General features: G+C 40.8%; 1 protein-coding gene across 2 annotated transcripts in view; it reads right to left on the reverse strand.

The window, feature by feature from the left end:
• Positions 1-19,296, reverse strand: part of ADGRL1 (adhesion G protein-coupled receptor L1) — a 130,753-nt gene that overhangs the window by 66,146 nt on the left and 45,311 nt on the right. For both annotated transcript variants that reach the window (XM_053462174.1, XM_053462173.1), the window contains exon 2: positions 10,270-10,403. In XM_053462174.1, coding sequence (XP_053318149.1) covers positions 10,270-10,339 — 70 coding nt within the window. In that variant the 5' untranslated portion in view covers positions 10,340-10,403. The remainder of the gene's footprint in view (positions 1-10,269; positions 10,404-19,296) is intronic.

The following is a 19,296-nucleotide window of genomic DNA, read 5'->3' on the forward strand; positions in this document are numbered from 1 at the left end:
TCATAACCTCACTGCCATGTGACTTGTTTCACAGCAAGATGCCTAGGTATGGCTTGTTACTTTTCTACGGTATCATATATTTTATAAGAAAACAAAGGATAGAACAAGAATGAACATGTAGGTGCATGTATATTGGAGTTGCAACATTGCTGGTAACTAGATATATTTCTCAGTATTTATTATATGATATGCGTACTGAACCAAAATTAATTTCCAAAAAAAATTGTGAATTGCAGGCAGGAATATAGATATATTGTATATACTGTGCACATGTGTGAGTGTGTATATATATATATATATATATATATATATATATATATATATATATACAGCATTGGCTCTATTATAGGCAGCACCTGATTATAGGCTGCACCCTAAAAGTTTGGTGCTATTTCAAAGAAAAATGTATTTTTAAAGAAAAAATGCACATTAAGAGAATTGTAAAACGGTATTTTAACTTATGAACAGGAATACGTGCATTTTAACATTTTTGGTATTTACTATGCAGTTAGTCAGCATGTTATATACAAACAGAAATGTGGAAAACCAATAGCCATTTTAAGGTCCCCCCTTAATTGATAATGCCCCTTACTTATAGATATTCCCCATTGCTCCCCTGATATGCCACTCTGCCCCCCAGAAATGCCACTCTGCCCCCTAGAAATCCCAATCTGCCCCCCAGAAATACCACTCTGCCCCCCAGATATGCTTTATGCCCCCTAGAAATGCCACTCTGCTCCCTAGAAATGCTACCCCCCCAGACTTACCAATTCACCCCCAGACTCCCTGGTTGTCTAGCTGGGCCGGCTGGTTGACGTCTGGATGATACGCGCAGACAACCTCCGCTGCCGGCACTTCCGCCTGGCGCCAGGAACTGCATGTCCCGGGTGTCAGCCAAAACGAATTGCGCATCTTTGCGCTAAACCCCAGTTATAGGCCGCACCCCTACTTTAAAGATTTAAAGTGGGGGGAAAAAGTGCGACCTATATTCGGGCCAATACGGTATATTCTGTTCAATTAATTATTCCCCTGTCCATTCTATGTGTGATATAATCCATATAGTATGTAATGTAACTTACACAAGATCATGTTGCCCTAACCATACATGTAACAGTTCTATACGATAATAAATATATGCAACAGTACTTACAGATTAAAAATAAGAAATGTTTATTTCGAAACTTTCTATGTCTACCATATGGGAGTAGCCATACTGACTTCCCGTTCTTGCCCCCCCCTATTAAATTATATCTTCCCTGTTGTGAAGTTGCTGGTTGATTTTGATTGGTTCAGGCAGAGTGGTTAAGAAGAAAGGAGAGCATTTCAGGACCGGTATTGTATTAGATTAAATTTAGTAGTGCACCGGTGCTGCAAAGCGTTTGCTAGATCTCAAACTTGCACCCCAGCCTTATTTAAAAGCAGTGCTTCAATATGTTATAATTACAATTAGTAAGTTTAAAATCAGAGCTATCTGTACCAATTGAAACGAGAAAGCTCTTCAGCCCCCCAAAAGGCTCCATAACTGTCTTTCTAACCCATGTATTTGTCCCATGGAGGGGCTTGAGGGAATAAAATAAATCACAAGTATCTCAGACCTTCCAAATAATCTCTTTGGTGTCTATGTTAGCAATGTGCCCCTACACGTTAATAAAACCTACAAATTAAATACCCTAACATCTACCATTATACATTAAATGCTACTACTACCCCTACAGATTAAGCACCCCTTCATCTGACCCAACACAACTTTCACGTGGTTATTTTATTTACCTGTTCCTTTAAAATGCCCCTTAACATTAAATTTCCTCCTCATTAGGTTTATTTCTAAGACCAAAATGTTTTACATACAGTACTAACTGATGCCAGATGGTAGTAAGACATTGGGTGCCGTAGGCCCTTCTAAACATGTGTTTTTTTACCCCTTTACATTATTAATTAGGGTATAGGTTCTACCATGTACGGTAATAGCTGCATATTGCTAGTCCTATTGGATTATTAATGTACTAGCATTCCAAAGAAGACCCTCTAACAGTTATGTCACGTGATCAGAAACACATATTTCTGATCACATGTATCGAGTCTGTTCATGTTTCCTGATGTAAACACTCAGACCTTAATCAGGTTCTATTCCAAAGATTTAATCAGTCTCTGGTCTTGTCTTAGGTTTCAGGATAGCCATATACGCCTGTCCTATGCATGTTTAAATCCACTTTATGTATTAATATCTGCCATCAGTCTCGATGATACACGGCTGAAACCTTATCTGCCCCCACAAATAAAACATCTGCCCCCAAACCCTTCCTTCTGCACCATCTCCCCTCTATCTGCCCTTACACAATTATAACAGCCCCTCCTCTCGTTTTCTGTCTTTCTGTTGTTGGTGCGAGTGAGTCATCAAATGACACAATGCTCATTATTCAATCAATACAATTCAGTAAATTGATGCAGTAATATGGTGTCGCCTTGTTCACATATTGACCCATGTGCAAACACAATAAAGGAGCATTTGTAAAGGGAATGTGCCCTGTGCTTCGTCTTATAGCATTACCCACAATGCATCTGCACAAGAGACTGTAATTCTGAGTGATTTTAGCACAAGTTAATATTCTCCGCATCTAAATGAAAAATTAAACCAATAACAGTGTCTGGTAAATTGTATCTCGTTTCCAAACCTTATTTTTTATGTGCAAAGCTACGGAATCGACTCTTTAGTGGAAGCCGATGCCTTTTAAAGGGCCGACATAAAAAGGGGGTCTCTTCTTCTGATGGAATCCTCCCCCCTGCGCTGTTCATCATGAGTCAAAGGGCCCCTGAAATGTGTTTGTTAAACATCTGAATATGATTATTCCATTGAAAAAAGAAACTTTTGGGGGGGGGTTTGTATACTCTTGGGTTAGCTCAACCATCTTTGAGTCTGCTTTGGTTTCCATTAAGATCCAGACCTCTGAGTCACATGGAAAGTTAAGCGGGATACATTTCATCTTGTGGGGTTATTAAGAATTCCAAGGTTAAACATTATCCTTTAAAATTGATTTCATTTTAAAAAAAAATTCTGCTTGACCTTAGAAAGCAATTGACCATACTACATCGGTCTGATTCTGGTTAAGTGTTACAGAGAAATCTTTCAGAAATACAGTATACCGTCACTGGTATAATATTATTCCAGATGAAGTGTTTGCCACACAGACCGACGTGTGGCACAATTTATTCCAATTGGAACAGAAAAGCAAATTGGGAAGAAATCTGTGCCCTGATTGGCTGATTTTCCAGCATTTAGATAATAACTCTATAATGACAGGTTTTATCTCTGTGGTACATAACACAGTCAATTAAAACTCAGCACAAAGTCAGCTCCTACCTGTTATAAACACGCTGAGCATTTGCATTGACGGCTCATTATAAGGTCACGTGACAACTAAGTTTTCTCTGGCAACAAAACGGGCTTTTGGGTTTTGTAGGTCTGCTGCCCATGTATGAGACATGCTGATGAAGGGTTGCCACCTAGGCTGTGTTTTTCTTGTAGGGCAGTAAAAATGTGGCTTAGGGCCAGAAACTCACACATCGTCTTTAAGGAAAACCTGGCAAGGGGGTTGCTGTTGAATGACATCACTGTCTTTCCTTGCAACCTGTAACATGATACTCTGTATGCAGCAGACCTTACTATGCATGTGACACCAGAAAGCAACCTAAGAACCTTAACCACAGTAAACTATTTTTACTGCCCAAACTGACCCAGAATTAAGAAAAAATCACCCCTCATTGCTGATCACTACACTTCTGGAAGTGGTTTCCTGTGAGCACATTTATAGTAAACCCAGTCAATGAATATACAATAAAACAGAGAAATAAATAAACTAGGGAACGATTGAAAGGTAACTTGGCCTTAAACTGTTCTCGGACGGCAAATCCCATCTCATCTAGTCTCTGGCAATGTAATGGATACATTTATAGCCAAATTCATTTCATAACATCAGCTGCTTCTGATATGCTTGTTAAATACATCAGACACAGTTAGTCCATTGATGTGAAGGTCCTATATCAGAACAATACTAGATCTTTGTGCCCTTTAATCCCCTTTACCCTCTTGAGTGAGTTGTCTGGTGGTAAGAAATGGGCAGATATATGCCTCTGGCACTAAAGTCTTTCCGGCAGAGAAAAATAAAAATGTTGGTGCGATAAACTAGTCCCAGTGTTTCCAGACAGAGCGTGTACAGATTCCACAGGTCTCTTGGTACCTCCAGCCCAGCCACAGTTCTTCCTGTGCAGCTCCTATGGTTATATCCGTCCATTAGAGGTGGACGAAAACTTTTCTCTGTTTTTCTGTTTTTCACTGTGACATGATGTTTATGTTGTGACATCACTGAACACATAATGGGGGGGGTATTACCTATATATTGTAAAAGGGGCAAACTTGTGAGATTTCCATGGTAACTCCAGCGGGAAAGCATGTTTGCTTTTTGCTCTGCTTTACCCTTCCAGTGCATTTCTTTTTAGACATTACACGGGAAGCACAGCAATGCCCCCAAACACCCTCTTTGCCACCTACAGGGTTAATGGTTGCTATTTTCCATAACCTTGGCAGAGACTTAGCACCCAAGTGAACTGGTGGGGGGTAATATGATAACGAAATCTGAAGATGCCTAGGTCAGGCATATGGTTTCAAAGAAGAAAATGTTCAGACTAGAGGGCGAATTACTTCTTATTAGCTGTCAGATTCTAGTTTTAAAAAGCTCTGCATGGATTAGTCTTGAGCAACCTACTCACATCTGTTCCACCCCTGATTATTTAAAAGGTGATAACATTTAGCACTTTTCATTCCCATGCAGTGCCAAACCATAGCAAATTCTGATGGATTTCAGACTTTAGTTATTCCTGTGTAGGAGCTTCGTGTCTGGCTCTGTAATGTGAAGCTATAATTAAAGGAACAGTCTACCCCAACCCTGATATTCTCTGTTATTTTGAAAGAACTGTATTTGTAAATCTGATATACACCGACCTTCCATGTGGACACCCGAGTCTTTGTGTTACGGCGCTACAGGTGCCTGCTGGGTTCAGCTACTAAACACAGCTGAAAATAACTGGGAAAATAACGGTCATACATTTTTGACATATTGGATAATTAAGGAAACTAAATTTTACTGTCCCCTCAAGAGGGAATGGGAACCTTAAAAGTGGATGTAACTGAGTGACATCTGACATCCAGAAGGAGCATTTGATTACCATTTAAGGCGCCTTTAAAAGTCCTTGGCTGGTATTTCTAGATTGTAAGCTCGTTTGAGCAGGGCCCTCCTCACCTGTTTTTTCTGTAAGTCAAATTGTTATGTTACATACTACTTGTTATGTCCTGTCCACCCATTGTACAGTGCTATGGAATTTGATGGCGCTATATAAAATAATAATAATATTCATCCCCTTCTAGTTCTTGCATCCGGATGTACTGTACTATTGCATCCTTAAAAAGCTCCCAAACACATAAGGACATAGTAGTACATCCTTGCGGTGGTGGGCAGGTTTCCCTGACACTACACAGGAGATCTGTCTGAAGACCACCCGGACTACATTCCCCTTCCGGCAGGATGGATGCAGAGCAGTGGTATAGAGACTCGTACCTCTCTCCCGCTTCAACAAAACAAAAAGCAGGGAAAAAATTAGATTTTAAAAAAATACAAATTGTGAATAGCAATAGAAAAATGAAAATACAAAATAGGGCACCAGTGATATCAAGATGGCATGACCAGAGAGGTCCCTAAGGTCTATAAAGAGTAAAAAATAAAGTGTATACGTGGGAGCTTTTTGGCCCTACAAAACACGAAAAAAACCTAAGTTCGTGGGATATTACTATACTCAGGGGATGTTGCTGAACATGAATTTTTGTTTTTTTCAGCAGTGGCCCCTAAACTTTTATGAAAAAAAAACGTCATAGTGATGTAATGTTATGATATCAGTCACTTCTTTTGAGCAAAGCTGCCAAAAGCCCTTAATTGTCTAAGACAGTCCTAACAACTGGCCACTATTAGTGGGACCACTAGGAGCTGTGGGTGTGCACATCAGGCACTGTGCGTGTATAAATATGGTGGAAACTGGATGGTCCATAGGTGTGACATTGGTGTGCTCATGCAGTCTTAAGTGTCACAGCATCAGGTGTCTCTTCATTCTGTCATGGGGGTCTAATAACTCTGTTCCCATATCTGCAAAGCATTCCTGGCACCAGAGAGAAGAATAACTAGAGAGTGTCCTTTCAGCATTGAGGCTACGACAGACTTCCACTCTCAACATGCTCAGCTTGGAGAAGTCGTAGCAGCGAATGTCGATAAAATAAAAAAAGTCGATCATATTTGCATCCCCGAAACTAGACTATAAAAGCACACTTCACGGAGAGCCTTCATTGCAGCAATAGATTCAGAGAACCATCACCATTAATAACCTTTTGTGTCTATCCATTTTAACGCAGACTGATAAAACCCAATTGAAATCATGGAATAAACGGAAATTAGGCAAATGATGTAACCTTTACACTACGGGATACTTTGAATGTCACACAGTGCCTAAAATGTATATAAAAAAACACAGCAGAAGAGTTAATCATAGCATGATGCCAGCATTGCAAGGTCAGTGTTTAAAATGCAAAGTATGCTGAAAGTGACACACTGCTTGTGGTCAGGCACAGCCCAGAATTCTCTGCCGCATCTCAACTACTGATTAGCAGAGAACACATCGCATTCGGAATAATATACTTCAGCGGATGGCTGGGAGAAATGGCTTTTTTTTGCCGGCTGTACGGACATTTATCAGCACTAAAAAAATAAAGCTAATGAGTAAATAAAATATTACTAGAAAATAAAAAAGAGAATTTCCCTACAGTAATCTATCTATGCAACAATTTGCCATTAAAAAAGGGGCCGGTAAACGGTGTAATTTCAAATACGCCACTCCAACAGTGATTGCCTTGTTTCGCAAGCTGGTCCTCAGGGACGCTTGATTTATGGAGGCATTGTTTAGGCTCAGGTCAGTAGATGGGAATGTTCAACGCTCCTTCACTCAACTTTGCTCAAGCAGGGACTCCATCATTATTTTTTCTGTGATGTCTATTTAACCGCATGCATGCCCGTTCGGAATAAAGCACAGTGACATGCTAGGACATGAAGTAGGGTATAATGAACATCAGACTTTCACTAGTAAAATTCTTATCAATTTTATCACAAATAATTGAACTGTATAAAAGTGGCCGTGCTTTCATATTTGTTTCATGATATCCAGAAGCTACAATTGTATAACGCTCCATAGAATAACTTTGGAATCTTCAAAACAAGCTCTTCTAAGCACTCAGTACTTGGTACTCTTCTTAGTATCTCCCCCACTATCTCATTCAAATACATTTCCATCAGCTTTTCTGAATCATCACCATAATGTGTTGCTGGTACCCGTTAATTAGTCCGTAATTTAAGGGGAAGTCCCATGGAAAAATATTTTTTTTCCTTTGAGCAGTAAATACAGTGCTGTATACAGTAAAGTAGAAGCACTGAAGAAGCACTTTCATTTTCTTTACCTGTAGATTTGGAGGCAGCCATTGCTGTCAGTCATGTGATATTTACCTGCTCAAACACCACGCTAAGTTGATTCTTTATGGCAATGCTAATTAAGTCCTACTTATCCAATGAAATGATATCCTGTTGTATGCTACAAAACAGTATGGTAAGGACTGAGGGTGTTTGTCTAATATATTGGGCTAAGATAATACCGCAAAAGAGGCCAAGAACCAAAATACAATGAGATCCAACAACCTCAGACGTATACTTCATTCTTCACAGGGCTCGGTGGGTTACAAATGATTTCCCTCCAATAAGGATATATTTGGAGTAGCAACATTTTCATGGCATAAAACATGTTAAGAGTAATAATACAATTGGTGAAATTGGGATATATTTTTGAAGGAAAGAAGGTTGTGCATTATATGTAAATTTACATTTCTGTTCATTTTAACAGAAAATAATTGCGGTATTTATATGATGACAAATAAATATGAAGAATTTTACAATACAAGACCTTAGCCCCAGGAATACACAATTCAACATGATAATTTGGTGAAATTTGTCATCAGTTTTGGAGGGAAATCTGTTCTAGACTGTGTTCTAGACTGTGTGTAAAAGTGCACAGGATTATACAACTTCCAGATATATACAATATGTGCCCTTATGAGATGTCTGTCGATATACCTCTATACAGAATATATATATTGATATTTTAATATTATTTTGTACTTTTAATATTAAATTGAACAATGACATGCTTAAAAACGACAGAAATCTCAATGTATCCTTCCTGGTAAAATATATAAATAATTCTTTAAGAATTAACTCATAAAACTGCTTTATAAAGTAGTAATTTAAAGAGATTTATGGACTGAACACTTTTGCCCGTACATAATTCGAGTTGGAAGATGGAAAAGTTTAACTTGTTTCTGGCTGAAATGTGATGGAAAAACTTTGGCAGCAAAATCTTAATTTGCCTGTAAATGCTGAATGTCCGTGACTCCCAGGTTTGAGAGATCCCTGAATTAATTAGGTGTTAATTAGCTTTCTGTGGAATGATTAAATACTGAGCATAAGAGGAAAGAGAGCTGGGAGAGGAAAAGGTGCAGAGCAACACAAAAAAGTTGGAGAGAGCCCTGGGCACAAAATAAATAAAGATGTGATGACAGACAAATGTACGATGGTCACCAGTGTGTGAGCGAAAGAGACTCATGGTAGGAAATCTTCAGGTTTTGTCTGGAGGCTCTGGAAGTCACTGCCCTTTCTTCTTCCCAGGGTGAGAGAGACCTTCAGGGGACCTTAAGTGGTAGAGCCTAACACAGTGAGGGAATTTAAAGAGACATGGGATAGGCATATGGCTATCCTGAATCTAAGATGAGATCAAGAACTGATTAAGGTCTGACTAGATGGGCTGAAGGGTTCCTATCCACTGTCAAATGTTGTATCCCTATGTCTTGATACCAAAAAGCTCAACAACTAAATGATCGGTTACTTGTAAATGTATATGTATATTGTGTTACTGTTGGGTCTAAAACTCTTGATACATGACATTTTTTAACAACTTTCAGCCCACTTGATCTAGAACAGAGAATGGTCACATGCTAGTTCCCTCAACAATTCCCATACCTGTTATAATAAATAGAGTTTACAATGCAACAGGTTGAGCAGTTGGTCAAGATGAGGTTTTGTTGTTGAACACAAGCCCTTATATACCATAAATAAAAATCTGTTATTGGAAATCTTAAAAGGGTTACTTTTATGAAAACATTATTTTTTATAAATTAAAAATTTATGTATGAAATTGAGTGGAGTAGCATATAATAGTTTTCTTTATATTAAACCAATCTTTATACATGCCTGCTAACTAATCATATGACCTGTTCCATTGCGGTCAAAGGGTCATACGGAAATTTTACCTATCTACTCTATGGAGATATTCTTCTTGTATTTCATTGTTTGCAGTAATGTAGCCATATAAAATGTTGATGGCTTTTCGTGGCATAGATGGGATCTATACACCATTAATTTGAAAAGTAGCAAACAGTCATGGAGTGTTATAAAAACATCTGTATTGATCATAAAAATATACGACTGCAATTAAGGGTGTGTTTAAACAAAATAATATATTTTTCAGTGATACATTCCCTTTACACACCTCCGGACATTTCAAATGGCCAAATAGGAACATTTTTGCTTTAGGGGGGTGTGAGACCTTGAATACGAGGTGGTGACCTAATAATAGTTTGTATGTTTGTAACATTTTAGTTACATAATTTCACAGTCACTCTTGGGAGTTATATTATAAGGACATAACACTTTTTGTTGATAGAATGTTTTTTCAGGTCTTCAGGTCAGTTTCTTCTTCAAATATTGTCTAGGTTAAGCCATACCTCCTTATGAAGCCAGTGAGGTGTAGCTGATGTACCTCTAGGAAAACAGAGTAAGTGGGACCATACCCGAAATGCTCTTAGGGAGTGTAATGTTGAGCTCAGCTAGTTGGCGATATATTGTACCAGGTTTTCGCCATGTTCAGGAGAGCTGCAGCTATAACTAAGTGCGTCTCAGGAAATAGAAACCTCTACAGCTCCATTATTATTCCAGAGATACCAAGTAAGATAAGACACATTTAAATAGGACATGCCAGCAAGTTCTTAGTGTAATAAAGTATGGTCTATTTTTTTGATAAATGGTCATAAAGGAAATGGAGCAGGATAAGGGATATAAAATTCAGTTCTCTCACCTTGAGTGGAGGAAGTCAACAATATGGCGGCTGAACAGAGACCCCAGAAAACCAGCCAGGCCCCCGCCATACCGCTCTGCGCAACCCTGTCACTGAGAGCTCCACTGTAACATCACAATGCCAACACTGGATATCTGCAGAGAGAAGGAAAGGACAGTAAATATACACTTCAATAAATGTAATTAAATAACATTTCCACAAAAGGGTTAAAGTCACACCCATCTTGTGTGACCCTCTTCCAGCCTTGCCCGTTTTTATTAAATTATTTGTTTTTTTCTGATTCTGAGTTGCCAATACAAGTACTGGGAGTGTTTTAGACTATACAGTCCTTATCCTATAAGGAACATGAGGGCAGCCATTTTTCCTTTGCTGCTTGAAGTATCAGAAGAGTTAACAAATGCCAAGGGTTGATATGGTCCTGTGTCCTACTCGTTGGGACGTACTTGGCAGTCTTTTTCTGTCTGTGTCACTGTGAGGGGTGGCACACCATATGCATTATATATTTGTGAGATTGCAGGCTGATCTGTAAAAGTCTCTCTCCGCTTCTCTACCCTCCCCCCTTGGTATTATTGCGTGGCTTCCCAGATGCAGCTCTCGCTCCCCCCTCCTGCGTTTCTCATCCATTTGCCGCTCTCATTCATTTGCCTACATCTCTCTCTCCTTCACTCTGTAACTAGCAATCTCATCTCAACATGCATGACTGTTCCTTTTTGCCTTCCTTACACAGTATCTATCTATCTATCTATCTATCTATCTATCTATCTATCTATCTATCTATCTATCTATCTATCTTCTACCTGTATCTATCTCGGTGATGTCCATCTGTTTATCCATCCTGCCCGTAAAGCACTTTATCCGTCTGTATTTTTATAATTTAACACGCATTCACATACATTCATATAGTTTAACATACAGTAGTGAACAGTGTTGCCCTTGTTCACTGTTGCTTTTACTCCAGCTTTCCTCCATTTTTAACATTCTTATATTAATCTTTCTGTATTTTCATCTCCACTGCTCTCCCTTTAATATCCCTTCCACGCTCTACATTTCCCGCGCACCTCTCCCCACAGCTCTCCCTTCCTAGCCTCCCTTCCCCCTTCTTTATTAATCCTGGCACGTGCCCTCGCTCTCTCATACACACACCTTTCTCCACCTCTCCTCAATGACTGAACATATCTGCTGTTCCAGAATCACCCAGTGATCTGGTGCTCACACATGCTCTAAGACACACTACAGTGCTAATAGCACCCAGAGGTGCACTACGAGCACATTCTATAGGGCACTGGCATATTCCAGCAGCACCCAGTTTTTTGAGACTAACACATGCTGGTAGTCCAGTGTCACCCAAAGATCTATATTTTCACGTCACTTAGCATGCTCTGCAAGTACAGTATCACTGAGAAATCCACCGTCATCAAGGATACTCACCTTTTTTGGTACTCTCTGCTAGTGCAACGTGTTATGCCGGTTTTTCCAACAGACCCACCACTACTGCATCCTCAAGGCAACTCTACAATCTGATGTCACCTAAATACCCACCACTAAAGCAACCGCTAGCACTCACTGCAATCAAGAGGTCACCACTAACACATCTTCCACATCACTCGAGAGAACTAACATATCCTCAAGGACACTCCTGTGGTATGATTTCATCCAGAAATCCCATACAATCTGCTCTTCCACGCTCACTACTCACATATCCTCTAGGACATGCTGATAACTGGCATCACTCAGAAATCTGCCTCTACCATATCTCACAAAACAGTCTACTATTCAATTACCACATGACAATTTTTTCGCATTGTGCTCTTCTATGTGACCCAAAGAGCTTTGCTGTCCGTTACTCCAAGTATTCACTCCCCGCGCTAACACCGAATACTCCCTGCCATACACACTTTACACCCTCTTTGTTTCCAACAAACACAGTCAGCTCTTTGTCCTTTAACTTTTCACTAAAGCTCTCTGCCATGCCAACATATCCAGAAATGGCTGTGCTAGTACCCTGTGTTTCTGGACTCTGCTATTCCCACATTTGTTCACGCTTTTCACGCAGCTCTAGTGCATCCTGCTGTCTCCTCTGCTATACCTTGAACAGACATTAATTATAACACAATGTTGTACGCTCTTCTGTTCCATGATCACACACAGCCCTCTCACTACTCTGCCCTGCTGTCTCCAAAGTGTTTAACTCTCCGCTCCTCAATCCTTCAGAAATATATCTCTGCTATTTCAGACCTCATGCTACACCACACTCAGAGACTCAGAGCTGTGTCTGTGTTTTAGTTGATAGACTCACCCACACTACACTTGTACCTAAGCCCTCTCACTCACTACAACATCCCCAGCACAAGCACTCTGCATCGAGCGGTGACTTCTAAGCACACAGACAATGGTATCTTTTACTGCAGTTCTCTCTGCTATTCCTCCAGCACTCCCAGTCCTCCCACGCACACGCTCTATCACTGCAGAATGCCTATACTCCCTCACCACACATATGTAATATGGGATCAATATAGCACACACGTCATTAAACACTTACAGTACCAGGGGAGATGAGCAACAAGTACTGTACACACTATAGGCCTGTACGCCTAGCACTAGATACGCTATATACAAATTCTGGACCAGCTCTAGACACGTCGGCCCACTCTGCTTTACATGCTAGTCCTGTAGCAACAGTTTCTTAAAGATCCAAGCAATACACACCATAGTACCCTAGCTAGACTGCTATTCCTGCACCGTGCCCTTCACGCCCACACAGCTGGCATTAGTGCACGAGACCCTTCCATTCCTGCACAATCGGTTTTCCATCAGAGCATCAGCTCATTTGTTCCAGTCCACATTTCCTTCCTTTACATTTGGTGTTGAAAGACTGTCTTATCATACAGTACTGTCCCTCTAATTCTATTAAGCCACTCTCACCTATCCACATGGTTGGACACTATGGCGCCGACACTCAAATAATAGCTTCATTTATTAATTTTTTTTATTTTAAGCTAACATTTTAGCACAGACACGCACACATATTTTATTTTTTGGTTCATCGCATGTCATGGCACTGTGCCGATATTTTAACCCATAGCCTGGCTTTTTCAATCTATGCCTACATTATTCTTTACACTCCGATTCATTACAGCCCCTGCCTTCCCCATCACAATGACCCTACCATTCCTTACTCACCATCTTATCCTCTGGTTTCCCTCAATCTCTATCCTGTCCCATATTGCCTCAGTCCTCCTCCTACCCCTCACTCTCAGAACCCCCTTTTTATATCTCACACAGCTTATTCTACCACAATCATTGTTTGACTTATAAATTCTCAATAACTCTCCTATTCCTTTTCCTTACTGGATTAATCTTCTACCTATCCCGACCTATAGCCAGATCTTGTACACATTCCCAATCTACCCCATACTTCTCTCTCTCTCAGTCTCCCTTCCCAAAGCTCCCTCCTTGTCTTGATTTCCCTCCCATCCCTCCCTCTCTCTCAGTCTCCCCCCACTCTTTCCTTTTTCCAGTAAATGTTTCAGCACCACAGACAGCTCCGAGTTTGCAGCAAACGTGACACTAGAGAGGAACAGAAGACCTCTACAAGTCCTAAGGAACCTGCTCCATGCCCACATGCATCAGATTGTTTGGAGTCCCTTCTCTCTATATATATGTATATGTGTGTGTGCGTGTACACACATACATATTTAAAACATATATGTTGATATATACAATAAACACAAGTACAGATTCAATATACTTCCCACTCTCTGTGTCACTTGTTTCCTGCCGATCTTCTGATATTCTTGGATCACTTATCTCTTTTTCCCTTTAATTTTTTATTCCTCCATCCATCTCTCTATGCCCCCTCCCCTCTTTCTGTCTCTACATCCCCTCTTGTCTCAGGAGAGCTCACAATCACTGCAGATAATTTTAGCTGAAAAAACAACCTCATAAGCATCCGTGAGCGAGCTAGAGAGGAAGAGACCTTCCCACACACATAAACACACATAAACACAGGTAGAAATGAACCTAGGTGTCAAGGAGAACGCAGCACATACAAGTGTTTCCCCTAAGGTGACTAAGCCAGCGGTGACAAAGTGAGAAAAGGGCTCTGTTTCAATAAAAAAACCCAATGTAAATATTCTTAACATTGGGAGAAATAGGCGCCTGGGAATCCTACAATACACATAGACAAAAAAGGTATTATCACTCAATGGGCCACTGTCACCAAGACAGCTTTGCGTATTTAAACTACGGCTATGGCTTTTTTAGCCAATGTAATTGTTTCTAAAATATAAGGTGAGACCTGTGGGTTGCATATAACATTTATTTTCTATCCTCAAATTCCTTTTACTCCAAAAGCTGCCATAACCAATAAGCAACAATCAGCAACCTAAAAGTAGGGAGTGATAACTTCATGGGGAGAAATTCTGATGTTACGATGGCATTTCCCATGGTATACAAATATAGTGGATTTTTATTTCTATATGTAAAGCTCTTTATCTGTCAACATCATTATCTTGTTTTATTTAGTGCACTGAACTGCAAAATAAAACAGTTTAACTACGTAAATCCTGGAAACCTTAGAAGAAGCACTACTAGTATGAATCGCGCTGTATGCAGGGCCATGGCTGCACACACAGCCCCCCACCTACCATAAAGCATAACAATCCTAGAAGGTTACAAATACAAAAAGAGGGAAGCAGTGAAAACCTTACAACCTGAACATAAAAGGCACAAGGGTATAGCGTCTACATTATACACAGCCAATCTGTAGTATAGTAAGAAGGGACCGTACCTGTTGACCATGAATTGTCTTGTGTATATACGGAATTGGGAGGTTTTTTTACTTAATGTATCCATCATATTTCCAATACATCCAGTGTAAGGTTGCAATTCTAATACACATTTGTTGATATGAAGTCTACGATACAACATTCATTGGCCCGTGTTACATGCTTAACCCTATACAGCCAGAGACGAGAGTAGGGCATGGCAAAGACAACTCGTTGCACACTGTTCCTCCCACAAAGGGTTAACATAAGGACCCTAGTTTATCCACTGGATAAAAGCCTCACGCACCCTCCCCCCCTTTCTCGTTGTGTGATTGGCTGCTGATGGATCTATTTCTTTAATCTGAGCAGAGCGAATAACGATTAACACAACTCGTAATTAGTGGCCGCTCTGATCTAGCCCCCCAGAGCATCAATATGCCCCTCGCTGAGTGCTGGGAGGAAGTGGAGTCACAGCGCAGGGGGAGGCAAGACATGTACAGAAATACTCTGACTCATTACTCAGCTAAACTTATTCAGTACAGGTGCGTCGTGATATTAAATATCATTTATACAGGGCAGCACGTTTACTGCTGGTTTAGAGGTGCTCGGCATAAAGAATTAAGAAACAAAAACTGTCTGCGCTTCTTACCCTAATAAAGTTGGCAACGAATATATAAACATAATATAAATGAGAGGTTTTGGTTATATGAATTGGCCAAAGCATAATTAAGCTCACCCGCCACGTCAAGGCACACTCTCAATAGGGTGAGAACCTACTCTCACCTCCTACATAGTGGGCACACAAAGCAGTTTATACTGCTACCAAAACCTTATTAATGTGTTGGGGGAGGTGCCATTAAACCTCCTCCCTATTAACCCCTGGACAGCAAGCTGCAACCTGTTTGGTAGGCCTCGTATTACACATTTGTATTATTTGAGCCTGTGACTAGCTTAGCGCACCAACATTTTTTCTTTTCCCCATAAAGAATTAAGAGGCAGTTTACTGTTTCCGAAACCCCCTCTAAATAACGAAGTACTCTGTGAGTACTTTAATATGCATTCTTCATACACAAAAGAAGAGTACTCACCTAAGGTACACAGTGTAGCCCTGCAGCAGCAGATGCCCTCCTCCCATGTGGACAGATGAGTCTTGCCTCTAATTTCCTGTTTGAAGCCGCCAATCAGTGACAGGAAAGTGCTTCCATTGAAATGAATGGGAGCGTTTCCGGCGGGCGCGCGACTGTTCGCTAAGCCATGACTGGCAGTAACTATTTCCACCCAGCACCATTATACAGCGTAACCAACCACCCAGCACCATTATACAGCGTAAGCAACCGCCCAGCACCGTTATATAGTGTAACCAACCGCCCAGCACCATTATGCAGTGTAACCAACCACCCAGCACCATTATACAGCGTAATCAACCGCCCAGCACCGTTATATAGTGTAACCAACCGCCCAGCACCATTATACAGCGTAACCAACCGCCCAGCACCATTATACAGCGTAACCAACCACCCAGCACCATTATACAGCGTAACCAGCCACCCAGCACCATTATACAGCGTAACCAACCACCCAGCAACATTATACAGCGTAACCAACCACCCAGCACCATTATACAGCGTAATCAACCGCCCAGCACCGTTATATAGTGTAACCAACCACCCAGCACCATTGTACAGCGTAACCAACCACCCAGCACCATTATACAACGTAACCAACCACCCAGCACCATTATACAGCGTAACCAGCCACCCAGCACCATTATACAGCGTAACCAACCACCCAGCAACATTATACAGCGTAACCAACCACCCAGCACCATTATACAGCGTAACCAACCGCCCAGCACCATTATACAACGTAACCAACCACCCAGCACCATTATACAGCGTAACCAACCACCCAGCACCATTATACAGCGTAACCAACCACCCAGCACCATTATACAACGTAACCAACCACCCAGCACCATTGTACAGCGTAACCAACCGCCCAGCGCCATCATACAGCGTAACCAACCACCCAGCACCGTTATATAGTGTAACCAACCACCCAGCACCATTGTACAGCGTAACCAACCACCCAGCACCGTTATATAGTGTAACCAACCACCCAGCACCATTATACAGCGTAACCAACCACCCAGCACCATTATACAGCGTAACCAACCACCCAGCACCATCATACAGCGTAACCAACCGCCCAGCGTAACCCAGCACCATTATACAGCGTAACCAACCACCCAGCACCATTATACAATGTAACCAACCACCCAGCACCATTATACAGCGTAACCAACCACCCAGCACCATCATACAGCGTAACCAACCACCCAGCGTAACCCAGCACCATTATACAGCGTAACCAACCACCCAGCTGGGTTTATTATAGCCGGGATATTCTGGCAGCCCTTGGTTCATTTTCAGAGCATGATATGTTTACTATAACTGAACTCTGTATCATTTTACAGAATAGCCTGTTTATTATCAGTGAAGAGATACTTATGCAGTATTACACGGTGCTGAATAATGGCTCTTTCGTGTACATGTGCAGATAATAGGATAAAACTCCATTTTTTGGGGCATTGAGGTTTTCTACATCATTATGAATGAATCTTTAAGGGACAGTTTACAGTGTCTGATAGCCCTACTAAAGAAGAATACATATTAAAGTAGTCTTTGGGTACTTTAATATGTGTTCTTCAGAAAACATTTTAAATAAATTAAACACTTACCTGAGCTGGAAGCTGAAGCCCCGCAGCTGTTTTCTTCCTCTATCGTCTGACAGTTCTTGGCACTGATTGGCTGCTTGAAGCTCTCTCGCTTTTGGAACATGCGCATGGGGGTCTGAACACAGACCTGCCCAAAGTGTTTGCAGAGCTAGCACCAGAGCTGAGAATATCATGCGCATGGAGATGTGTTCAGCCGTACACATCTCCTCTACAGAAAATAGCTGGGGGGTGGGGGAAGGGGCAAATGCATATACATGTATAAGGAGAACGCCATGAACATTTAAAGGGACCATGCGACTATCATATGCATTAAACTGCATATGATGACTGGAGTGGCTTTAAGAGTTGGCCCAACATATGGCATGTGAACAAATCTTTATCTCTCCACATTTTCTTGACAATTCTGTTTAACAAACTCCCACTGAGTACTGAGATTTACTCCAGCCTTACATAACAGCAGCTCCTCAACATGGTCTTCAGAGGAGAACTTTAGAAAGTCTACTAAATTGAAATCCAATTATCATTTACATAGAAAACCCTGCTTTCATAATCCTCCATATTTCAAATCTCTTTATTATCAGTCCTTTTGCTCGAACGACATTGCATTCTAGTTGCCAACTCCTGTATTCTTGAACAGGGCAACAAGAAGCTGATTTAATTCTGTCTGGCTGGATCAGTGTTTGCGCCAATCACTACATGGTGATGGCTGGCATGCTTCAACAAATCCCAATTCTAGGGGAATTAATAATTTGGGATTCCCGCGAGTGTAAATATTGGAGGCATTTCGAAAGATTTAAAGAGGAACTGTCACCTACACGGCTTTTAGCATCATTAAATCCCTTCATCATTGCACTGGTGTCTTTTTTTTTGTTTTCAATCATTGTTATTGTGTCGGAGAAAATTGGTTTTAAGCGTAAGAAACCATTTTACGTCAAAGAAGCGAAAACGGGTGGCAAAGACCTGAAAAGTATCAATGATTAATTTCCCATCTTCTTGACCCACCTTTAGAAACACAGCCACCAACAGGCATGAACAACATTATGAGGAAGGAACACTCATATAAATGTTCAGAATAAGAAGAAGGCTGCTTCCATGCTATATGCATATATATATATATATATATATATATATATATATATATATATATACGTTGGTAAACACAGTTCTATAGACTTATATAGAATAATCAGCTTGGTAAAGTGACTGATGCTTTTCAAGTGAAGGAGTTATGGTACTGGGTTAAGGTTTGTATGGTGTTGCAAAGGCGAGGCATGTTCCAAGAGGAGAGCTACTTTAGCAGCTCTTGAGCACCGGGTATAGCTGTTCTGCTTGTTCAAGGGGATGGAGAACATGCAGGAACCAAAGCAGCTAAACATCTCTTATCTTCTATGACCAGGCCCGGACTGGGACAAAAAATAGGCCCGGGCATTTAAGCCTGAGCAGCCCATTTTTATTTATTTATTGTTAAAGCCCTCCCTTCATGTACCATCTTTGCATTTACTCACTCATTCACACAAATCATTA

The sequence above is a fragment of the Spea bombifrons genome, chromosome 4, assembly GCF_027358695.1.
Source record: "Spea bombifrons isolate aSpeBom1 chromosome 4, aSpeBom1.2.pri, whole genome shotgun sequence".
Lineage (NCBI taxonomy): Eukaryota > Metazoa > Chordata > Amphibia > Anura > Pelobatidae > Spea > Spea bombifrons.